The 23499-nt window shown below is 37.8% G+C and overlaps 1 protein-coding gene and 1 long non-coding RNA gene across 16 annotated transcripts in view; both read right to left on the reverse strand.

Annotated features, from left to right (window-relative positions):
- The window catches only part of LOC105492641 (zinc finger RANBP2-type containing 3), a 294136-nt gene that overhangs the window by 216028 nt on the left and 54609 nt on the right, over window positions 1-23499 (reverse strand). For 2 of the 15 annotated variants that reach the window (XM_071072663.1, XM_071072658.1), the window contains exon 2: window positions 21796-21925. The exons of 8 other annotated variants lie outside the window; for them this stretch is intronic. Coding sequence is in view for 1 of the 7 variants with exons in the window: in XM_071072658.1 (XP_070928759.1) it covers window positions 21796-21806 (11 nt within the window). In the remaining 6 variants the exon portion in view is untranslated. Of the gene's footprint in view, window positions 1-13200; window positions 13318-19006; window positions 19616-21795; window positions 21926-23499 lie in introns of those variants that run through there. 5 more of the 15 variants (XM_071072664.1, XM_071072660.1, XM_071072659.1 and 2 more) reach the window with 4 other exon arrangements.
- LOC112428592 (uncharacterized) lies at window positions 1369-7942 on the reverse strand. Its single transcript, XR_003020619.2, has 2 exons — window positions 6710-7942; window positions 1369-2289 (listed from the first exon to the last, which is right to left on the reverse strand). It is a non-coding gene; the product is annotated as an uncharacterized lncRNA (long non-coding RNA).

Consider the following 23499-nt stretch of genomic DNA (forward strand, 5'->3'; position numbering starts at 1 on the left):
CCACAGTCTCTGTGAGTTGAAGAGGTGGAGCTGAGCATCTGGGAAGGCCAAGACAATTAAAGTTCACATGAGAGAGATATCCATATCTATTACATACAAAGATCCCTTCAAGTCTTTAGCTTAGTACTCTTCAATGCATCCCAGTGAGCAAACTACCAAAGTACAGGTAAAGAATCACTTGAAGGATCTGAGGGAACAATCTCCAGACCTCAGAATTATGATGGGAGGTGAAAGTCACTTCTTACATGGCGGCAGCAAAAGAAAAATTAGGAAGAAGCAAAAGTGGATCCCCTGATAAACCCAACAGATCTCATGAGACTTGTTCACTATCACGAGAATAGCAAGGGAAAGACTGGCCCCCACGATTCAATTACCTCCCGCTGGGTCCCTTCCATGAAGAACAGGTGTAATGGGAAATATTGGTGCAGCCATTTTTAGGCAGTACAGCCTCCCACAACACATGGGAATTCTGGGAGATACAATTCAAGTTGAGATTTGAATGGGGACACAGCCAAACCATATCAACATTCATATTATATAAAAACAGTGTTTTGGAGCCTTTCACAGATAGTGACCAGGCTCTCATTATTAATTTATTGGGTCTCTCTCTCTTTTTAAATCTTTATTTTTTTTTTTTAATTTAACGATCTAAAGAGCTTTAGGAATACAAGTGATTTCTGGTTACGTAGATTAATTGTAGGGTGGTAAAGCCTGGGCTTTTAGTCTACTAATCACCCAAATAGTGTACACTGTACTCCAAAGATGACTTTTCATCCCTCACCCCCTTCCCATTCTCCCCCTTCTGAGTCTCTAAGGTCCATTATACCACTCCGTATGCCTTTGCATACCCATGACTTAACTTCTACTTATAAGTGAGAACATATGGTATTTAGTTTTCCATTCCTGAGTTACTTCACTTAGGATAATGACCTCTAGTTCCATCCAGGTTGCTGCAAAAGACATTTTTCATTCTCTTTCATGGTTAAGTAGTATTGCATGGTATATACATACCACACTCTTTATCCACTCATTGGCTGATGGGCACTTAGGGTGATTCTGTATCTTTGTAATTGTGAATTGTGCTGTGGTCTTGGGTCTCTCTCAATGCGCTACTACAATTTAGAATGGAGAATATTAGGACAGCAAATTTTCCATTGCCATTCTCCAAATCCAACAGTCTTGTTATTTTTTTATTTCAACCAACAAAAGAGGCACCAGAACCCACAGAACAATTATATACAAGAGGTATATATAACTTAGGCTGGGTCAAGAAGAATAGACAAATGAAAACTATCTTCATGTCAATTACCTGCTCAAACTCTTTCAGTGTGCCTGGCCACTGAATGGGATCACAATGCCTTCTTATACTTCTTTTTTTTTTTTTTTTTTTTTTTTTTTGAGACAGAGTTTTGCTCCTGTTGCCCAGGTTGAAGGGCAATGGCACAATTTTGGCTCACTGCAACCTCCACCTCCCAGGTTCAAGTGATTCTCCTGCCTCACCCGCCCAAGTGACTGGAATTACAAGAATGCGCTACCATCCCCGGCTAATTTTGTACTTTTAGTAGAGACGGGGTTTTGCCAAGTTGGCCAGGATGGATTTGAACCCCTGACTTCAGGTGATCCACCTGCCTTGGCCTCCCAAAGTGCTGGGATTACAGGAGTGAGCCACCACGCCCGGCTGCCTTCTTATACTTTCTAACTAGAAGATTTCCTTTTTCAACCTTCTAGTTCACCCTTCAAATGACTCCATACTGCTACTGAGGCCAACTACTGATATTTTAAAATTTCAGCCTGCCAATATCTCTAGTTGATTATTGTTTATGGATAAAATATTTCACATCTCCAAAGGATTAATTAAATTCCAAAATCTACTTTGCTTATTTCCTTGGATTAAAGTTATTTTATTTGTTTAGTTCACTACCTGTCGTGATACTGTCTTTGAAGATTTTTCTTTTTTTGTCATTATTTTTTGTGAGAATTACATTCAGCTGGTATGTTGATTAGGGTAGACTTGGCTATATAGCAAATAGACTCCAAAACATGTGAGAACTCATCTGAAAAAGGAATTTATTTCCCAATCACATAGTAGTAGGAGAAGGTGTTAATGATTGGCATGCAGTTCTCCTCCATGAGGTAACTTAGGAATCTATGCTCCTTCCATCTTGAGGTTTTGCCAACACCTAGGTTCTCCATCTAGCTGGCAAGGGGGAAAAGCAAAAAAACACATGTAGGAAGTGTCTTCTGCTAATATTTCATTGGCTAGAACTCAGTCACATGGCCTTACATTACCTGTAAGGAAAGTGGAGAAAAGTAGGCTAGCTATATACTCAATAAGAATAAGAAACAGATTTTGGTGAAAGCTAACAGTGTTGTCATAGCCATTCTGTTAAAGCACTATTTATGACAATCCATTTTTAGAGGAGAGATGGGAGGTGCTTTGGGGCAGACTGTATTAATAGCTAATTTTATGGGTGAAGTAGTTCTCATTCATCCTGAGAATGCCAGCCATGGGAAGCTGTAGTGATCTTTCCAAAGGAACCAGAAAGCCATACTTACAGATTCATCTGGAATTAGATTGTTATATTACTAGATGCCTGGCCAAAGAATTTTTTACACGGATGCAAACTACAGGATTGGGGTACAGTCTATTCCTAAGGAACCTCAAATTATCACTCTATTGACTGCCTCTGGATCTCATTCTCATTTAAGAATCTATTCCCTCTGACAGTAGAACACCTTTCAAATGGTCGCTAGATTTTGAAATAGAGAAGACTGTAGGAGGGGCAGGATTGAGGAGAAAATTGGTAAATTCAATATTTTTAATGGCAATATAATTCACTTGCCATGAAATTCACTCTTATAAAGCATACAATGCAGATTTTAATGTATTCACAAAGTTGTGCAACCATCTATCTAATTCCAGGACATTTCATAAATACGCCATCATACAATAAGTGGCCTCTTATGTCTGGCTTCCTTAACTCAGCATGATGTTTTCAAGGTTCATCCATGTGATACAGTATATTACTATTCCATTTCATGGATACTAGTCCATTTTATGGATTCAGCACATTTGTTTGTCCATGACTATTTGGCTTCATTCTGCTTTTAGGATAACATAAAAAATAGTGAAAGACCAATTGTATACATGTTTTTGTCACCACATATTCTCAATTTTCTTGGATACAATACATGTACAAGTGGAAGTGCTGGATTATGTGGTAACTTTATGCATACCTTTGTGAGGAACTACCAAACTGTTTTTCAAAGTGGCTGCACTATTTTACATTCCAATTAGGAGTGCATGAGGATTTCAATTAATCCACATCCTTGTCAACACTTACTATTGTCACATTTACTATTGTCCTTCTTTTTGATTATAGCCACCCTCATGGGTGAGATTAAAGATGTTCAGCATCTTTTCATGAACTTATTGGCAATTTGTATATCCTCTTTGGATAAATGTCTATTCATATTTTTTGCCCATTTTTTAATTGAGTTATCTTTTTATTGCTGAGTTATAAGTTGCTTATATATCCTTGATACAAAGTCCCTTATCAGAAACATGATTTTCAAATATTTGTTCCTAGTCTCTGGGTTATCTTTACACTTTATTGATGATGCCCGTCTATTCATATCCTTTGCCCATTTTTTAATTGAGTTATCTTTTTATTGCTGAGTTATAAGTTGTTTATATATTCTTAATACAAGTCCCTTATCAGAAGCATGATTTGCAAATATTTGTTCCTAGTCTGTGGGTTATCTTTACACTTCATTGATGATGCCCTTTAAAGCACAGAAGTTTCTTATTTTAATGAAATTCAGTTTATGTACTTTTAATTTGGCTGTATGTTTTTAGGTGTCTTATCTATGAAGCTACTGCCTCCTAACAAGTCACAAAAATTTACACTTAGGTTTTCTTTCTTTCTTTCTTTCTTTTTTTTTTTGAGACAGAGTCTCGCTCTGTCTCCCAGACTGGAGTGCAGTGGCGCGATCTCGGCTCACTGCAAGCTCCACCTCCTGGGTTCACGCCATTCTCCTGCCTCAGCCTCCCGAGTAGCAGGGCCTACAGGCACCCGCCACCACGCCCGGCTAATTTTTTGTATTTTTAGTAGAGACAGGGTTTCACCGTGTTAGCCAGGATGGTCTCGATCTCCTGACCTCGTGATCCACACGCCTTGGCCTCCCAAAGTGCTGGGATTACAGGCATGAGCTACCACGCCCGGCCTCACTTAGCTTTTCTTTCAAGTTCTAGCTCTTATATCTTTGATTTATTTTGAGTTATTTTTTGTGAAAAGTGTAAAGTTTTTTTGTATGTGAGTTAACTGTTGTTGCAGCACTATTTGTTGAAAATACTATTCTTTCCCCCATTGAGTCAGCATACTTGTTGAAATCAACTGACCATAGATGTATGCATTTATTTCTAGACTCTCAATTCTATTCCATTGATCATCTATAGGTCTCTCTTTATGCCAGTACTTATAGTCTTCATTCATTACTATAGCTATAGTTTCAAAATCAGAAGTATGACACTTTCTCAAAATTGTTTTGGCTATCTTGGATCCTTTGCATTTCACATGAATTTTAGACTCATGCATAAAAAAGTCTTTTTTGCCAAGGCTGCAAAACAAAGGCAACTGGAATCTTCATAGCTATTACAGTGAATGTGTAATAGCAATTGATTTTAGACATGCTGCATATATTTCTACTAGACATGCAAAAAAGATGTTACGTTTAGAGTTCAGAGAAAAATGATCACATTTATTATATACCATGTTAACCACTTTTGAAATTGGTACTTCAGGGATATTGAACTCTACTGATGACAGAAGAAAATGATTCTAGGAATAAAAACTATTTAGAATCAGAAAATTCTTCCAAACAGTCCCTAGATCTAAGTGGGGGGAAGAAAACAACAAAAAAGTTTATGAGGAGACACAGAGATCTATTCTAATCCACCCAGTACTAAATTCAATAGTACCACTAATATTCCTGTATTTTCAAATCGAGTTGTAGGGTGATGTATGCTAAATTTATTATTTTGCTATAGTAGAAACAATACCTTACACACATTATTTTTACTGTAATCAAATATTTCCAAATTATAAAAAGGGACAGAAAGAAAAAAATAAAACTCTGATCAAGGCAGGTTAAATCACTGCTCAAGGTCAGACACCTAATTAATATTCAAACTAAAACAAGAACCCAGGTCTCCTAACTCCCAAAGACACTGTGGTTTGTAGATTGTAATCTAAGTGTTTTGAACCCTCTCTTCCCCAGTCATGATACTTCTTATCATCTTCTCTTAGGTAACCGATAAAAACTAAATGAAAGTGATCATGACTATTTCTTATATATGTGACAGACTCCCAGACTGTCACAGTTCAGACAGGCCTAATACTGTATTAATGGAATTGGTAGCTACGCAGAAAGTTTAATCATTTTACTTTTTAAATTCTTTCTGCCTCATTCTTCTCTTGAACATAAGACTACTCCCATATACATGAGCTATTTGGGGCTACGATGTCACCAATAGGCTTATAAAACTCATCTCTTCATCTCGTTTTAATACACTTTCAGCTTATTGAGACAATGTCAGTGCCCAGCTTGCCTAGTAAAATTTGAAGCTCAAATCAAAGGACAAAGGAAGAAGCATACCATGCCCAGAGAAGAAAGAATATCACTATAATTTCCTCTTATTATAAATGTCCTATTATAATTCTGTCAAAGAAAGGCCCTAACAGAAGAAATTAGGATCCTTTGCTCCATTGAGGAATTTTATCACTGTCTTTGATTTTTTATAAAGCAATTGTGTTCTCTATCTGCTTTTTAAAATCTGAAAAACATAAAGATCTAAAAAAGTAAGATATGCACAAAGAAAAAAGTTTTCATCCTGTTCCAGAGCTTAACATATCTAGAAATTCTCCTTATGAAGCAAACCTTCTAACAACATAGTTAACTTTAGAATGACAACATAAACTTCTGGGGTACCAACTCTGAAAACAACTAAGAAAAAGGAATCTTTGGGTTGATTTATTTATATTAATTTGACAGCAGCAAAAATATTTTTTTAAAAAAATAAAAATAGAAAAATTTCAAGTAACAAATCTTTCATTGATTCATCCTAAATATTAAAGTCTAAAACTCTGGTTCTCAAGTATTTTTTCCTGCCAATCTCATTCTCATGGGTACCTCACTACTATCAGTAAGATTTCCCATTATACAAAGTACCTTGAAACAGAAAGGGAAACATATCAGAATATTCAAGGGTGAGAAGGTGATGAATGCAGCAGGGGTTGTGGGTGTGGAAAGAGGGTCAGGGGGTGTGGAAAGAGGGTCAGGGTGTGTGTAATTTTTAAATGTCCCTTCCTGACTTGGCTCAGAATTGCTATTTGACAATGTTTTACACCTGTAGCTGCAAGAAGTCCCTTCTCCAATGATAACTTTTAGTTTAGTTTTTCTGTCTACTGCTTAAATATTAGCAAATTGATCAAACAGCTAACTTTTTTTTTTTTTTTTTTTTGAGATGGAGTCTCGTTCTGCCATCCAGGTTGGAGAGCAGTGGCATGGTCTCAGCTCACTGCAACCTCTGCCTGCTGGGTTCAAGCAATTCTCCTGCCTCAGTCTCCTGAGTAATTGGGCTTACAGGTGCCTGCCACCATGCCCAGCTAATTTTTTAAAAATACTTTTAGTAGAAATGAGGTTTTACCATGTTGACCAGGCTGGTATTGAACTCTTGACATCAGGTGATCTGCCTCACTCAGCCTCCAAAAGTGCTGGGATTATAGGTGTGAGCCACCGAGCCTGGACAAAACAGCTAACTTTTGAGCCTGAAAATTTCCACTCATCCAGAAGCATTATCAATTATGTAATATTTATAACTTGCTGCTTGATGAAACTGCATAAAATAAACCAAAGTAAGTTTAGTTCCATGAATCTTTAGTACCTAAGGCAATTTTCTTATTTTCTTCAAAGGTAGTAGGCACTGAATTTAACAAATTACACTTCTTGCCCCAACAAGAATCTCAGAAAAAGAAATGAAATCAAGTATTCTATTTTTGCCTTAAAATGAATATATTTTACAATACATATAAATCATAATACAAACTATAATCTTATAGAGCTGTGCTGTTCAATATGGCAGCCACTAGTGATGAATTTTTACTTAATTTAAATTAACTAAAAGGCAATAAAATAAAACATTCAGTCCCTTAGTCATGGTTTAGTAACCTTTTTAGTTCTCAATAACCATACTAGCTAACAGGTGCTGTATTAGACATCTGCAGATACAAAACATTTCTATCACTGCAGAAAGCTCTATTGGATAGCAATAGAGAACAGGCCTGAAAATGATCATTGAAGCTGATATTCCCCTTAAGGGTGGGTGTGAAAACTTTATATAATCACTTTCATCACTCCTGTATAGCTCATGTGTACATTATTCATATATTCTGCTATAAATAAAAATGGCTGGTATACTTGTTTGACCTTCACAACCAAATAAGTGATAAACAACATGCCTTTAAGATAAATTTGGCCAGGCATGGTGGCTCACGCCTGTAATCCCAGCACTTTGGGAGGCCAAGTTGGGCGGATCACCTGAGGTTGGGAGTTCAAGACCAGCCTGACCAACATGGAGAAACTCCGTCTCTAGTAAAAATACAAAAAATTAGCCGGGTTTGGCGGTGCATTCCTGTAATCCCAGCTGTTCGGGAGGCTGAGGCAGGATAATCGCTTGAACACGGGAGGTGGAGGTTGTAGTGAGCAGAGGTCACACTATTGCACTCCAGCCTAGGCAACAAGAGCAAAACTCCATCTCAAACCAAACCAAACAAGACAAAACAGACAAATTTGAGAAGTTCATAAAGCAGGTCTTTTGCTATAGATAATTGTAATCTATAGTTTAGTACTATGAGTCTAAAATCATAAGCTTATAAGCAGAAAACACTGTACCTGGACTAGACAGCTCTGAGTAGCATCGTGGGCACTGGTGATGATACTAGTTCTGAAGTCAAAAAAATGGTTCAAATAGAGGTTCTGCCACTTTCTGTCTGAGAAACCTTAAATTCATTGAACCTAGTTTCTTCACTAGCAAAATGGAAAATATAGTATACATCTGAAAAGACTGTTAGCAGGATTAAATAATTTAAAACATATACATCATTTAGCAGTCTCCAGGCAAAGTAAGATTCAGTAAATACTCCTAGCCTGGAAAAGACTAAATTTCAATAATAAGTAAATTTAAAAGTTTTAGAGGTAGGGGATAGAACTGGATTAGTTCTAAAGAATAGCAAAGGAAATTGGATGGGAATTCAAAATAGAAGGCAAATGCAATTTAAAGTAGACTAAAAACATTAATTACCTTATTTGTTCAAGTTTCAGATATTCATACAAATATATGAATAAACTGCTGTACCACAAATAAAAACTTCAAGGACCAGGTAAAAACATAAAGGCACTGATGGACACTTCCCACAACAAATCTATTAGTTTAAAAGCCTTTTCTACTTCAGTTGATTATAAGTACTCCAAGCTCCTCCTTCCCTATAAATGAAACCCTACGGGTCACTTTGAAAGCTTCTTCCCAGGGGCTGCATCCAGTACAGAAATAATCTTTGGCTATAATTCCATGTAACTAAAAAGAGTAGACATATATAAGTACACACAGTATTTAAAGTCATGGTAAATGTAGCCTATTCTCAGGCAACTTTCTGTAGCCTCTTCTCAGGCAACTTTCATATTATAATAATTTTTCCTTAACTCTGTCCTTTCTTTAATTTTCTTCCCTTCTTTCCTTCCTTCCTTCCCTCCTCCCTTCCCTTCCTCCTTCCCTCCTTTCTTTCTTTCTCTTTTCCTCTCTCCCTCTCTCTCTCTTTCTTTCTCTCTTTCTTTCTTTTTCAGTCTCCCTCTGTTGCCCAGGCTGGAGTGTAGTGGCACTATCGGCTCACTGCAACCTCTGCCTCCCAGGTTCAAGTGATTCTCCTGCCTCAGCATCCCTACTAGCGGGATTACAGGTGCCCGCCACCATACCTGGCTAGTTTTTGTATTTTTAGTAAAGACAGGGTTTCGCCATGTAGGCCAGGCTGGTCTTAAACTCCTGACCTCAGGTAACCCACCCACCTCATCCTCCCAAAGTGCTGGGATTACAGGTATGAGCCACCACGTCTGGCACTAATTATTCTTTATTCTATTATTGTCTTTTCTCTAGCTCATTCACAAATAACTCTTCCCTCCTCAGAGGAAATTAATTGAAATGTCACGTGAAACAAAGTTTTAAAGGTTAATCTCATGTAAGTCTGAGATTTGCTTTTAAAAAAAATATCAAAGCTGGATGCAGCGGCATGAGCCTGAAGTCTCAGCTACTTAGGAGGCTGAAGTGGGAGGACAGCTTGAAGCCAGGAGTTCAAGACTAGCCTGGGGAACACAGTGAGACTCTAACTCTAAAAAAAAAATTGTTTTAAGTTACTAAAAATTAAATATAAATATATCTCCAGTGGGAGGCACAGGGGTTGGGGTGTGTATACTTGAGCTGGTAACTGTTGAAGCTTGTGATAGGTACATAAAGATTCATTATATTAATCCTATTCTGTTTTGTATATATAAAACATTTAAAACAATGTATTGGAAGTATGGCATCAGTAACTAGAAATTTTCATTGGTCACTTACAATATTCCTATCTTTCCAAAAGATAGGAATATGTCTTTTTTTTTGTTTTTGTTTTTGTTTTTTTTTGAGACAGAGTTTCACTCTTGACACACAGGCTGGAGCGCAGAGGTGCGATTTCGGCTCACTGCAACCTCTGCCCCAGGTTCAAGTGATTCTCCTGCCTCAGCCTCCTGAATAGCTGGGATTCCAGGTGCCCATCACCACGCCCAGCTAATTTTTTTGTTTATCATAGAGATGGGGTTTCACCATGTTGAGCAGGCTGATCTCGAACTCCTGACCTCAGGTGATCCGCCCGCCTCGGCCTCCCAAAGTGCTAAGATTACAGGTATGAACCACCACACCCAGTCACCTTTAGGTCTTACTTAACAACTGCCTGTTACCCCTATCTTTTCTTCTATTTTTCCACAAAAGTATACCAGAAAGTTTTTCTTGATCGACAGAAGTGTACCTTAGAACTACTCACAAAAATTGACTTATTAGCTTGGGAGTTATTAACTTGGGAACCAAGTTTAATTCAGACAGTCAAGTACATTGACCCTGAAGGGAAGAGTTCCAAATCCACTCATCTATAAAACCATAAGCTTCTACATCTTAAAGTTTGTATCGTCTGTGGAAGATACAAATATGTACTACTCTCCTAATTTCAGGAAGTGAAAAGAACAACAACAAAAACAGAAAAACAGGTTGAATAGTAAAATCTCAAGGATCAAGGGATGTGCTATGGTCAATTTCAACAGACAGGTAAGGTCAATCTTAAAACAAAATTGAGTTATCATACATGAAAAGAAAGTGTTTCTCAGAGGAACATAGGCTTTTATTTCTAAACATAAACACTTTTCCCCTTCAAAGGGGAAGAGTATAGGACCTGAGGTAACACACAGAACTAAACAAGTTCCTACCTCCTTTGGTTTTTCTTCCTTCCTAACAGCCCCAGTGCCCTTATATGTCTTCAGAGCTGGCTAAGACTGGTAGTGGTGGCAGGTGAAGCAATGTGGAGGCACAGGGATCCATGTCACACTGTTCTCCTTAGGGTGGAAGTTGCAAACTCACAGTCTGGTTTACAGAAGGATCTGCTTTAGCCTCAGAGTGCTTGGGAAATTCACATTAGTTGCTAACATTTCAAAATCAGAGTAATTCACAAAAAACCTTTACAAAGTGAGAAATTTGGCAATGTTGGATGGGTACTCTACCATGGCAATAATTGGCTAAAGCTGAGAAGCAGCTGTCCCCCTGAGATATGAGGCTAGTGCTGCTTTGCAATCAACCTGCCACATTGGTATATGTTACCTGCCTGGTGCCTGCAAGTTGATTTCAAGAGAAACTGACAGGTAGTTATTAAGATCTACAGTAGGAAAGGCAACTAAGCCATGAACTTATTCCACAGCTTGGACATGCCAATCATCTGACTGCTGGGGTATAAGGATCTGTCTTTTATTTAATATTTTAATAGCTAACAAGAGTTGCCGAATGGGACTTTGTTTAGATGTGCTGGGACACCACCTCTGTTTCAAAAGAAAATTACACAAACCACTCAAATGCCATATAGTTAGAAGCTCTGTTAGTCTGGGCAGGCAGGATGAACTAAAAAATAGCCTCAGCCTGGAGGGCATGCTATCACCAAGAGAAACTAAAAATGGGGCAGTAGAAGGCATTTCAGTCTACAGGAGAGCAAAAGAACAGAATCGAAGAAGTTGATAAATGAAATGGTATACTCAGTTCCTCATGTGTGGGAGGTATTTTGCAAACGATCCCTGTTTGATAAACCTCTTCATTCCATCAATGAAGATAATGAATCCAAAGCAGACTTATCAAAGAACACCAAGGTAAAATATCAAAGATTCAGAAATCTTTAGTTCTGGTCCTGTTTTAAAGCTCATGTAAACATTTCCCCCTTAACTGACTGTTACCTAATTTTGTCATTATCTTACCCATTTGGTTCCTATGACAACAAAATGAAATCTATATCCAAAAGTACAAGTCTAAGTTATTAAACGTTTATTTTCAACTTCACATAAATATTCAGTTCATGTTCTGAAAACTGATTCAATCCACCAAAAGAAAACACAGGAATTTAAAAAACAAAACAGGAAATGTCAAAGACTTCATGACTAAAACACCAAAAGCAATGGCAACAAAAGCCAAAATTGACAACTGGGATCTAATTAAACTAAAGAGCTTCTGCACAGCAAAAGAAACTATCATCAGAGTGAACAGGCAACCTACAGAATGGGAGAAAATTTTTGCAATCTATCCATCTGACAAAGGGCCAATATCCAGAATCTACTAAGAACTTAAACAAATTTACAAGAAAAAAAAACCAACCACATCAAAAAGTGGGCGAAGAATATGAACAGACACTTCTCAAAAGAAGACGTTTATGCAGACAACAAACATGAAAACAAGCTCATCATATTTATTGAAACAAAATAACAAAATAAATTTGATGGTTTCACCTAACAGACATTTTGCAGACCAAGTAGCTGACCATTTAAATTAGGTATTTGAAGAGAACTATCAAATAAGTGCTAAGGACTCACTAAAATAGCACAGAATCTGAAAAACACAATATATGAAAAATGGATGGGCCAGGCACGGTGGCTCATGCCTGTAATCCCAGCACTTTGGGAGGCTGAGGCAGGCAGATCACCTGAGGTCAGGAGTTTGAGACCAGCCTGGCCAACATGGCAAAACACTATCTCTACTAAAAATACAAAAATTAGCTGGGCATGGTGGCAGGCACCTGTAGTCCCAGCTGCTCGAGAGGCTGAGGCAGGAGAATAGCTTGAACCCAGGAGGTGGAGGTTGCAGTGAGCTGAGATCATGCCACTACACTCCAGCCTTGGCAACAGAGTGATACTCCGTCTCAAAAAAATAAAAAAAAGAAGAAGATGGAGAGGCGAGGGTCATGCTTAAAGGGAAGCATGGTGTGGTGGAAAGGCAGTAAACTGTGAGTTAAAAACTTGTGGTTTGAGTTCTGACCTTGCCACTAAAAGCTGTGTTTGGAATCTTGGATTAATCACTCAACTTTGATGTGTCAGTTCTCTTTTTTATTAAATGATCCATAATAGTATATAAGGATCCTTCAGCTTTAGAATTCTAAGATTTGTCTTGATTTTTTTTTTTTTTTTTTTTTTTGAGACAGGGTTTCACTCCAGTTGCCCAGGCTAGAGTGTGATGGCACAATCTCGGCTCACTACAACCTCCATCTCCCAGGCTCAACCAGTTCTTCTGCCTCAGACTCCTGAGTAGCTGGGAATACAGGCACACATCACTGCACTCAGCTAATTTTTGTATTTTTTGTAGAGACGGGATTTCACCATGTTGCCCAGGCTGGTCTCAAACTCCTGTGCTCAAGTGCAAGTGATCCACCTGTGACGGCCTCCCATAGTGCTGGGATTACAGGCATGAGCCACCGTGCCTGGCTTTATGATTTGTGATCTGAAAGGTTATTGCATATAAAAGCACTAAGAAAAAAGGTTAGATTCTTTAAGTGTGATGCTATTCTATTATTTTACATGATAGGTTTTCATTACCTTTAAGGTAGATGAGCTGTAGGAACTATGTTTCTCTTGGTCCAATTCCTCTTCCTATGGCTTAATGTGTATTTCTCGCCACATCTCCTAGACCCAGGCTTGAGTGGCTTTCATTCTCTGCTCCCATTTAAACAAATGAGCACAGCATTATCTCACTTTTTCCTTTGTACCAGGCAGTCAGAACTTTCTTAAGACTCCCAAATACCAACCCCTCCTTGTCCATATCTACAGTTAAGACTCTGAAATGAATGTCAAAGAGCACTTCTAATCCATATGAGGTTGTTGTTTCAGGTATATCAGAGATACTTAAAGGACAATGTGCACAAGCAAAGCAGCCCAATAGGCCAATACATGAAATAAATGAACAACCTTAAATTTCCCAATACAAACCTTAACTCTTCATCTGTACTATGCCCATGTCTGTCCTCCCTTGGGGTGTCCCTTCTGGCAAACTCTAAATTGGTGTTCTAGGTCCTAACCCCTCTTACATTCTCAGAAACCTTTACTACTGAGGATCCCCCCTTCTTTCATCTGTACTTTCTAAATATCTCTCTTTGCTGGATAATTTTTATCAGCATTTATACATGTTAAGCATTAACCATCTTAAAAACAAACAAAAATGCCTCCTTGGTCCTTACTTTGCCTCTCTAGCTTCCAGCCATTCTGTTCCACCTCTTCACAGCCAAGCTTTCAGCCTTACTTTGTGTCTCTCGCTCATTAACAGCACTCCAGACCCTCTGAGCATTTTTCAAATTCTTTTTTTTTTTTTTTTTGGCTCTGTCATCCGGGCTGGAGTGCAGTGGCCCGATCTCAGCTCACTGCAAGCTCCGCCTCCCAAGTTTACGCCATTCTCCTGCCTCAGCCTCCCGAGTAGCTGGGACTACAGGCACCCGCCACCTCGCCCAGCTAGTTTTTTGTATTTTTTTAGTAGAGACGGGGTTTCACCATGTTAGCCAGGATAGTATCCATCTCCTGACCTCGTGATCCGCCCGCCTTGGCCTCCCAAAGTGCTGGGATTACAGGCTTGAGCCACCGCGCCCGGCCTCAAATTCTTTTTTTTTTTTTTGAGACTGAGTCTCGCTCTATCGCCCAGTGGATCTCGGCTCACTGCAAACTCCGCCTCCTGGGCTCAGGCCATTCTCCTAGACAACGCCCGTCTAATTTTTTGTATTTTTAGTAGAGACGGCGTTTCACCGTGTTAGTCAGGATGGTCTCAATCTCCTGACCTCGTGATCCACCCGCCTCGGCCTCCTAAAAGTGCTGGGATTACAGGCATGAGCCACCGTACCCGGCCTTTTTTCAAGTTCTTTAAGCACTGGCTTAGAATCAAAATGCAAGCTGCCTTGTCCATTTATACTGGTAAGCTTAGGCAGATTACTTTACCTCTGTGCTTTAGTTTTACGGTTTGTGAAGTGGGGATACAAGCTCAATATATATGTGTCGAATAAATTAGTCTTCTACAGAATTTATATCTTAGAAAACATATAGTTACCTTTTCTTTTTAAAGTTGGTAGATAATCCAGGCATCTTATTCTTCTATTTCCCTTTTATTACCTGCTACTCAGTTACTTTACCATTTATTACTGCCACCTTAATGCTTATCCATGATCACAGATGGATAGAAGCTTAGATCAGTACAAGCACTACTTGATAAATGCTCTAATTACCACAAAATTTTTACTTAAAAAGCAAGAAGAAACATGCTTAAAAACATCTTCTGGAATATATGTGGATTACTCTTCTGTATAATGTTTCCCTAATCATTATGTTCCTTTTACCTGAAATGACCTCATAAAAATTCCCTTCCCATATCTCACCCTAGCTAGTTAGTAAATGCATATTTGTCCTTCGAAACCCAGTTTAGACATTAGTCCCCTGAGAAGCATTCCAAGATGAATTTTCCTTTCACGCCATCTTCAACCAGTATACTCTATGTATTTTCAACACACTTCCACTGTGATATCTATACAATGTAACAAAATTTATATATGTTCCGCAGCTAGGCAATGCATTTCTTGAAGACAAGACAATGTCTTATTCATTTCTGTATTCTAAGGGCCTCTGTGGCCAATATATAGCCGCTCAGTGGACATTTATTTGAACTGCCACCAGAAAGCAAAAACGGTATTTGGACCCTAAGTTGTAGAACACTGGTTTAAGGAACAAAGTCCAATCTTATGAAAATGTCAATGCAACGAGAAAGTATTATGAGAAATAAGTTTTTGCCTATAGAACTTATTTTATCATTAAGCTAAAAAGGCAAAGTAAAAAATTCTCAGAGATCTGACAGACATATTTGCAAACAATGATTCAGTGGAGAGAACTAAGGATCAGTGGTCATAACTGTCCTGAATTCTATTTCTATCTTTGATATCATGCAACACTGAGAAAATTATCAAGAATTATCTCCTTCAGTCTACTATCTCCATACAGTAGGAGTGACAACTACAATGAAATCATACACATTAAAGTATTAAATTATAAAAAATAAAGATGCCACATAAATCCAAGGAATGATCGCTATAGTTACAGTTATGACTGATTACAATTCAAAACTAAACTTCTGAAGACCCTGATCAAATTAAGTTTCCACTGACTAAGAAACGGCTTAGAAAGATTTACAAATCAGTATTTTTCTAAGTGTACAACGAATCTTAATTAAAATTTAATCTGATACACCCACAAACACAAATGTAGACACACACACACACACACACATATGTGATAAACATATACATCCCAAAAATTTGGATTTACTTAAAATTATTTCATGAGTCCTCTTTACTAAAACAAATAAACAATCTGTAAAAATAATGTTAATTATTTGATCACAGCTTTAGTTACATGATCAAGTATGGAAATTCTAATATAAATAACTATCATAAGGAGGGTTATTTTAATCATTATCAATTAAGAACACAATTAATAAATTTAAATTCATTTTTTAAATCTGGAAAATTTAACCATACTAATGTATAACAGAATTAATTCAGTTTGAATTGCATCCCATTTTGAGAAGATAGCAGGGACAAACTTTTCTTTTTGCACTGGAGGCGGAGACAGGCATGCAATAATACAGGAAGCACATGTATGCTACACATGTAAACACCCATACAGAAAGGAAGGAAAAATATTTATACACAAATGCAGATATATTATGGTTATAGCACTCAGAAATTGAAGGGCAGGGGTTTTGTCGGACAGACTTATGTTCGAATCCCAACTCTGCATTAGAGGGGCAGGTTACTTTATCTCTCACAGCCACAGCTTTCTCTCTGAAAGAGTCAGAATAACACCATCACCATCACAGAGATCTTGTAGTAACTGAAAACCATTAATGAAAATGTCTTATAGAAGGTCTATGTCACAAGAGCTACCCTTTTGCTGTCTTCAAAGGGGGTTTACATTCTTCTCAACAAAATAGAATTTTTTCTTAAGTATTGGTTGAGATTCTCAGTTTAGACAAAGAATGTTGGTTAAAAATAGAACGAGAATTCCAATAAAACAATAAGGCTTAGTTAGCACGTTGTGAAAGAACCTCAGAACCATTCTTTAAAAAACAAACACCAACAAAAAATTCTCCATACAAGCAAAATCTAACTTGTGATATTCAACCAAAACAGTATTTTGGATAACAAATACAGTTAAGGATATTTGGGCCAGGCACAGTGGCTCACGCCTGTAATCCCAGCAGTTTGGGAGGCCGAGGAGGGCAGATCACGAGGTCAGGAGATCGAGACCAACCTGGCCAACACGGTGAAACCCCATCTCTACTAAAAAACACAAAAAATTAGTGGGCATGGTGGTGGGCGCCTGTAGTCCCACCTACTCGGGAGGCCGAGGCAGGAGAATGGCGTGAACCTGGGAGATGGAGCTGATATCGCGCTGCACTCCAGCCTGGGCGACAGAGCGAGACTCTTGTCTCAAAAAAAAAAAGAAAAAAAGAAAAGAAATATTCTAGGTTGGGCATGGTGATTCACGCCTGTAATCCCAGCACTTTGGGAGACTGAGGCAGGCAGATCACCTGAGGTCAGGAGTTTGAGACCAGCCTCACAAACATGTCAAAACCCCATCTCTACTAAAAATACAAAAATTAGCCAGGCATGGTGGTGGGCACCTGTAATCCCAACTACTCGGGAGGCTGAGGCAGGAGAATCGGTTGAACCTGGGAGACGGAAGTTGAGGTGAGCTGAGATCGCAACACTGCACTCCAACCTGGACTGTCTCAAAAAAGAAAAGAAAAGAAAAGAAAAGACTTCTAAAATACTCTAAAAGTAGGTATGTTTTATTCTTTTGATTTTAACTAATTAAAAAACTGAAGCAGGCTGGAAGCAGTGGCTCACGCCTGTAATCCCAGCACTTTGGGAGGCCCAGGTGGGTGGATCACCTGAAGTCAGGAGTTTGAGACTAGCCTGACCGATATGGTGAAACCCCATCTCTACTAAAAAATACAAAAATTAGCTGGGAGTGATGGTGGGCGCCTGTAATCCCAGCTACTCGGGAGGCTGAGGCAGGAGGATTGCTTGAACTCAGGAGGCGGAGGTTTCAGTGATCCAAGATCACACCACTGCACTCCAGTCTGGATGACAGAGTGAGACTCCATCTCAAAACAAAACAAAACAAAAACTGAAGCATAGAGAAGTTAATTACTTCAAATACTGAGTCAAGCTTTTTTGTCCTACAGAAAATAATTTTTTTAATGATCACAAAATTTCACTTTTTTTTTTTAACCAGAAAGATACTCACCAAGGCAATGAAAGAAATTACAGAAATTTCTTTAATGAATATACAGTTCCATTAAGCAGCCTGCTAGAACATAGTGTAAAGAGAAAGCGTACATATTGGCTTTTTCTAGTGTGGGTGTCCTGGTATTCTTGGGATCTTTCACCTACTCATATGAGTCAGTTTTATATAACACTGTAACATATAATTTCCCTCCTACACACAAGCTAACACTTCAGCGATAACATCTTACCATGAGTTATTTAAGGAATATGGTAACTTGGAACATTTTAGTATTTTATAAAATGTGCAAACAACCAAATTATTACTATGTCAGCAACAAGCTCCTTGGCTTCCAAAGAAGCATTCAGTGTGTTTCAGACTTTTGGGGAGATGTTAAGAAAACATATAAATTGCCTCACTGTAACAAAATATCATAACTTTTTAAAAACTTTGTATTTTATCAAATAGTCATTTTTGAATGTAAAGAAAGGTAATTAGGCAGTGATTTAGTAACCATATATTTACTGGGGAATTATTTCCATGGCTACTAAAGATAGTTAAGTAATAGGGTTCACGAAATGTAGAACTGATTTGGTTTTCTCCATAGTACATCAAACATTCCACTTCTGAAGGGTAATGGAAAGGGTATATGTAAAATCAAGTTACTGAAAATACAAAGGGAATATCCAGATCTTTTTTATGGTATAGGCTAAAGTTATTTTGCCTTTAGCATTACCAAAAATCAGTCATTCCATGACTAGACTTTGGAAATTATTATATTCTGACATTTTCATTGAATTATTTATCATGAAGAGACAACTTCAGTCTTCTGTCACTGGAAGGACGAAGGCTCCCAAAGGAAGAAAGAAAAAACAGAAATGAAGGAATGTAAAGTGAAACAGCAAATAAATACAAGAATAAAATTCTTCCCTGAGAGACTCCAGAGACTTGTGGCATTATAAAGAAAAGCACCAACTTTATATCTGATGGGAAACTAATTTAAAACAAAACATACTGTCATAGATAACTACATAGTATATGAAACATTTCTATCTCATAGTGTATTCAAATTAGAAATGACCTGTTTAAAACTCACAGATGTTCACAAGGTTGGGATTATCTCAGCATGCTTGCATTGTCACTATATGACTTTTTTCCCCTAGTCTTGCATTATGACATGTCAGAATCAATGGTATAACAGAATGCCATGTCTGTATTTCATCATAACAAGAATCTGCAATATTCTCATGGAAGGCAGAGTGGTGGAACAGAGAGTCAAGCAGAAATAGGTTGAAATATCAGCCCCTCTGTTACTGGCTTATAAGTCTTATTTATACCTCAGACAAATTATACTGAGAGTTGAACAAACAGGAGGTTGTTAATAAATTTGTATAAATGAACCACTTTAAGCTCAACATGGTTTGTTTACAGGTAAAGGAGAGCTAGTAATAAGTATATACGTCATAGGGTTGTAGTCTTATATATGTAACACGTTTAGCATATAATATGTGCTTTTGAAAATCAAATTCACTTTATTCATTCCTATACCCTAAGAAAGTAGACCATTTAATATTACTAGTACAGCTGTACTATTTTTATTACGGTAAAATAGATAACATAAAATTTACTATTTTAAGCATTTTAAATATACAGTCGAATGGCACATTAAGTACATTCACTTTGTTGTGCAACCATCACAACTATCCATCTCCTGAACTTTATCATCCCAAACTAAAACTCTACCCATTAAATGATAATTCTCATGATGTCCCATCTCCATAAACTCTGGTAGCCACCTTCTATTTTCTGTTTCTATGAATTTGAATATTCTAGGTACCTCATGTAAGTGAAATCATAAAATATTTGTCCTTCAGTTATACATAAAGGATCAAATAATCCAATGGCATATTTAGTAACAGCAACTCATCTACCAAAAAGACCTAAAATAAACATATGCATACATACCAATACCACAAAAATCTATTTTTATGATCAAAGAATTTGAGCTGGGAAAAGGACACTGATTTACTAATCAATTTTATGGCATAACTGGAAAACTATTACCATTGCCCACATAATGCTCTTTATAAGTACTAAGTAGTAGTATACATATGAAAGGACTCAGGTAATGCACACTGTCTTTGTCTCAAGATACTTGGTAATAAGATTTTTTTAAAAAGATGGAAAGGAAAAGAATATGGAAGTACACATTCGATTTTAAAATGTATTTTCATAATAGTGTACCCGCATCATTAGGTAAACCCACAGAATTTATTCTGGTGCCTATGAATAGATAATGGTGTCTTGGTATTTGTCTTAAATAGAACCAAGGTCATTGTCAAATATTTCTGGCTATGACACAATGGCCATCTTTCTTTTAGACCCCCAGGTGGCAGTGTGGCCCAGGGTAGAAGTCACTTTCTCAGTTGCAAAGCTCCCATCCTACCCAATATAAAAATATTCCTTTTTATAGAAGAAACTTACCTTGCCTGATAGACACACTTATAAAAACTAATTTGGTCACACGCAGAGGCTCATGCTTGTAATTCCCGCACTTTGGGAGGCTGAGACAGGCAGATCGATTGATCTCAGGAGTCTGAGACCAGACTGTGCAACATAGTGAAACCCTGTCTCTACCAAAAACAGAAATACAAAAAATAGCAGGGCGTGGTGGCGTGTGTCTGTAGTCTCAGCTACTTGGGAAGCTGAGGCAGGAGGATCACACGAGCCTGGAAAGCAGAGATTGCAGTGAACCATGACAGCACCCCTGCACTCCAGCCTGGGAGACACAGCAAGACCCCATTTCAAAAATGAACAAACAAACAAAAAAAGAGAAAACTAATCTAGAATGCTAAAACCAACAATTAGTTTCAGTTCAGTTTTAGTAAATAATATAAATTCATTGGATTCTGCCATGTTTGACTCAACCCGACTCTAGCCTTAAATTTCCTCCTTAAGGGATTGATATAATTTAGATGTTTGTCCCCTCCAAATCTCTTATTAAAATGTGATCCCCAAAGGTGGATGTAGGGTCTTGTGGGAGGAATCTGGCTCATGGGGGCATGGTGCTCTCTCCACGGTTAGAAGTGAATTCTCACACGTTTAGTTACCATGAAATCTGATCATTAGAAAGAAGCTGGCACCTCCTCTCTCTCTTGCTCCCTCTCTCACCATATGACATGCCTGCTCCTAACCTTCCACTATGAGTAAAAGCTTCCTGAGGTCTCACCAGTAGCCAAGTAGATGCTGGTATTATGCTAGTACGGCCTGCAGAACCGTGAGTCAAATAAACTTATTTTCTTTATAAATTACCCAGCATCACATATTCCTTTATAGCAATACTAAAAGGACTAATACAAGGACAGATACTGAAATATTTTCGAGAATACCTGTAGTTTGGATTAAATATAGTACAGTTACTATGATAAGCTGAGAGTTCAATATCTAGGTGTTCAAAGTTATTTCTTCTAAGGTAGGGGAAAGAAAGGTTTTATACATACCAGTGAGGTATCATAAACCGAGAATTGAGATGAAACTCAAAAGGGCATTACCTTAATCCAAAAACACACCACCCCTGCACTCCCATTCACACACTGACTTTCAGGATGATACTTGCCATGTGCCTCTGCCTTCATGAACTAGTAAGAACCATAGCATGTTTGGTCTGCAGACAAAAGGGCTGTTCTACCTTGCACTTCATTTGTTGGTTTCCTCATTTGTTGATGCCTAACAACGGAATCAACCATTCACTTACCTAGTAGCCAGTTTTAATTGTTAGAAATGAACACATTCTTCTGCATTTTGTAACTATTCCCTAATTTCTAGTTTCTGAATGGGAAAAAAGAACCCTTTCTTACAGTCTATACTTACACATGAAGCATTCACTTAACATTGGGGTCTCATTTACATCTTCACTGCTAGATAGGATCCTCTTCCTGCCCTCCATCCACTTCTCTGTCTGCAGTCATTTTGAAAGCCTCGGTTTGCAGAGACGATTCATCTATTCATAAATATGTAAATAACTAACTCACAATAATTAAATCTAACGCTTCTTGACTATATCTTTTGAACTGGGCATCATGTTGTCATGCTCAATTTCATAGAGTTTTAAGAGTATACCCGTGATCATAATGGTAGCATGGGCATACTCTTGACATGGATGGAATGAACAGAACCTAAAGCCAGCTTTGGCCAAAGCTCATGCTTCTTTTGTGCTATCCCAGTGTTATGAAGTAGTTAAAGCAATGCTAAGCACTACACAGATACTTTCCAGAAAGGCCAAGTTTTAAAGTTATTTCATTAGTTTATTTTGGGGATTCACGAAAACATACAAAGTGCTAATGGATATTCAAATTAACCAAAGAAAAAATTAAAGTGGCTAATAAGGCAAATAAAAATACTAAAATTTTGGCTAGGTGCAGTGGCTCACAGCTGTAATCCCAGCACTTTGGGAGGCTGAGGCGAAAGGATCACCTGAGTTCACGAGATCAAGACCATCCTGGTCAACATGGTAAAACCCAATCTCTACTAAAAACACCAAAATTAGCCAGACATGGTGACAGGTGCCTGTGATCCTAGCTACTCATGAGGCTAAGGCAGGAGAATCGCTTGAACCCAGGAGGTGGAGGTTGCAGTGAGCCAAGATCACACCATTGTACTGCAGCCTGGACAACAGAGCGAGACTACATCTCAAAAGAAAAAAAAGAAAAAAAATTAAAACGTTTAATGAGTTTGCTGATCTAATAAAAGTTAAAGAGACAACTAAACTCAATGTGTGGAGCTTGTATGGATCATATGAATAAACCAAGAGCATGAAAACACTTTTGAAATAAGTGGGGACATTTTAATATGGACCAAGTATTAGATATATTGAGCAATTAAATTTTGATAGCTGTCATAAATAACATTGTATGGATGAGAAAAGTTTCTTATTTGTTAGAGATTAAAATAACATAAGTATTTATGGGTAAAATATTTCTTAAATTTACTTTTAAACATTCCAGAGAAAGAAAAGTATGTCTGTAGATAAGGAACAGGAAACAACAATCAATAACTAGCAAAATGTTCACAATTATTAAAGTTGTGTAATAACCATACAAGGAGTTCTTATACTCCTCTCTGTACTTCTACATACACTTGAAAATTCCTATAACAAAAATGTTTAGATAAAACAAAAGGCAGTACTGTACTTTGTACATTTTCTTAACGGTACTAAACACGGGGTAATTATGTTACAGACCTCAGTTGGGAGAAAACCAGAAAATCCAACAAATACTTACCTCTCCATATTTCTTTTCTTTTCTTTTCTTTTTTTTTTTTTTTTTTTTTTGAGACTGGGTCTCACTCTGTCTCCCAGGCTGGAGTGCAGTGGTGTGATCATGGCTGACTACAGCCTTGACCTCCCAGGCTCAAGAGATCCTTCCGCATCAGCCTCTCAAGTAGCTTGGGATTATAGGCATGTGCCACCATGCCTGGCTAATGTTTAATTTTTACTTAAAATAAATTTTTTATAGACACAGCCTCACTATGTTGCCCAGACTGGTCTCAAATTCCTGGGCTCAAGCTATCCTCCAC

The sequence above is a fragment of the Macaca nemestrina genome, chromosome 11 (genome assembly GCF_043159975.1).
Source record: "Macaca nemestrina isolate mMacNem1 chromosome 11, mMacNem.hap1, whole genome shotgun sequence".
NCBI classification, from domain to species: domain Eukaryota; kingdom Metazoa; phylum Chordata; class Mammalia; order Primates; family Cercopithecidae; genus Macaca; species Macaca nemestrina.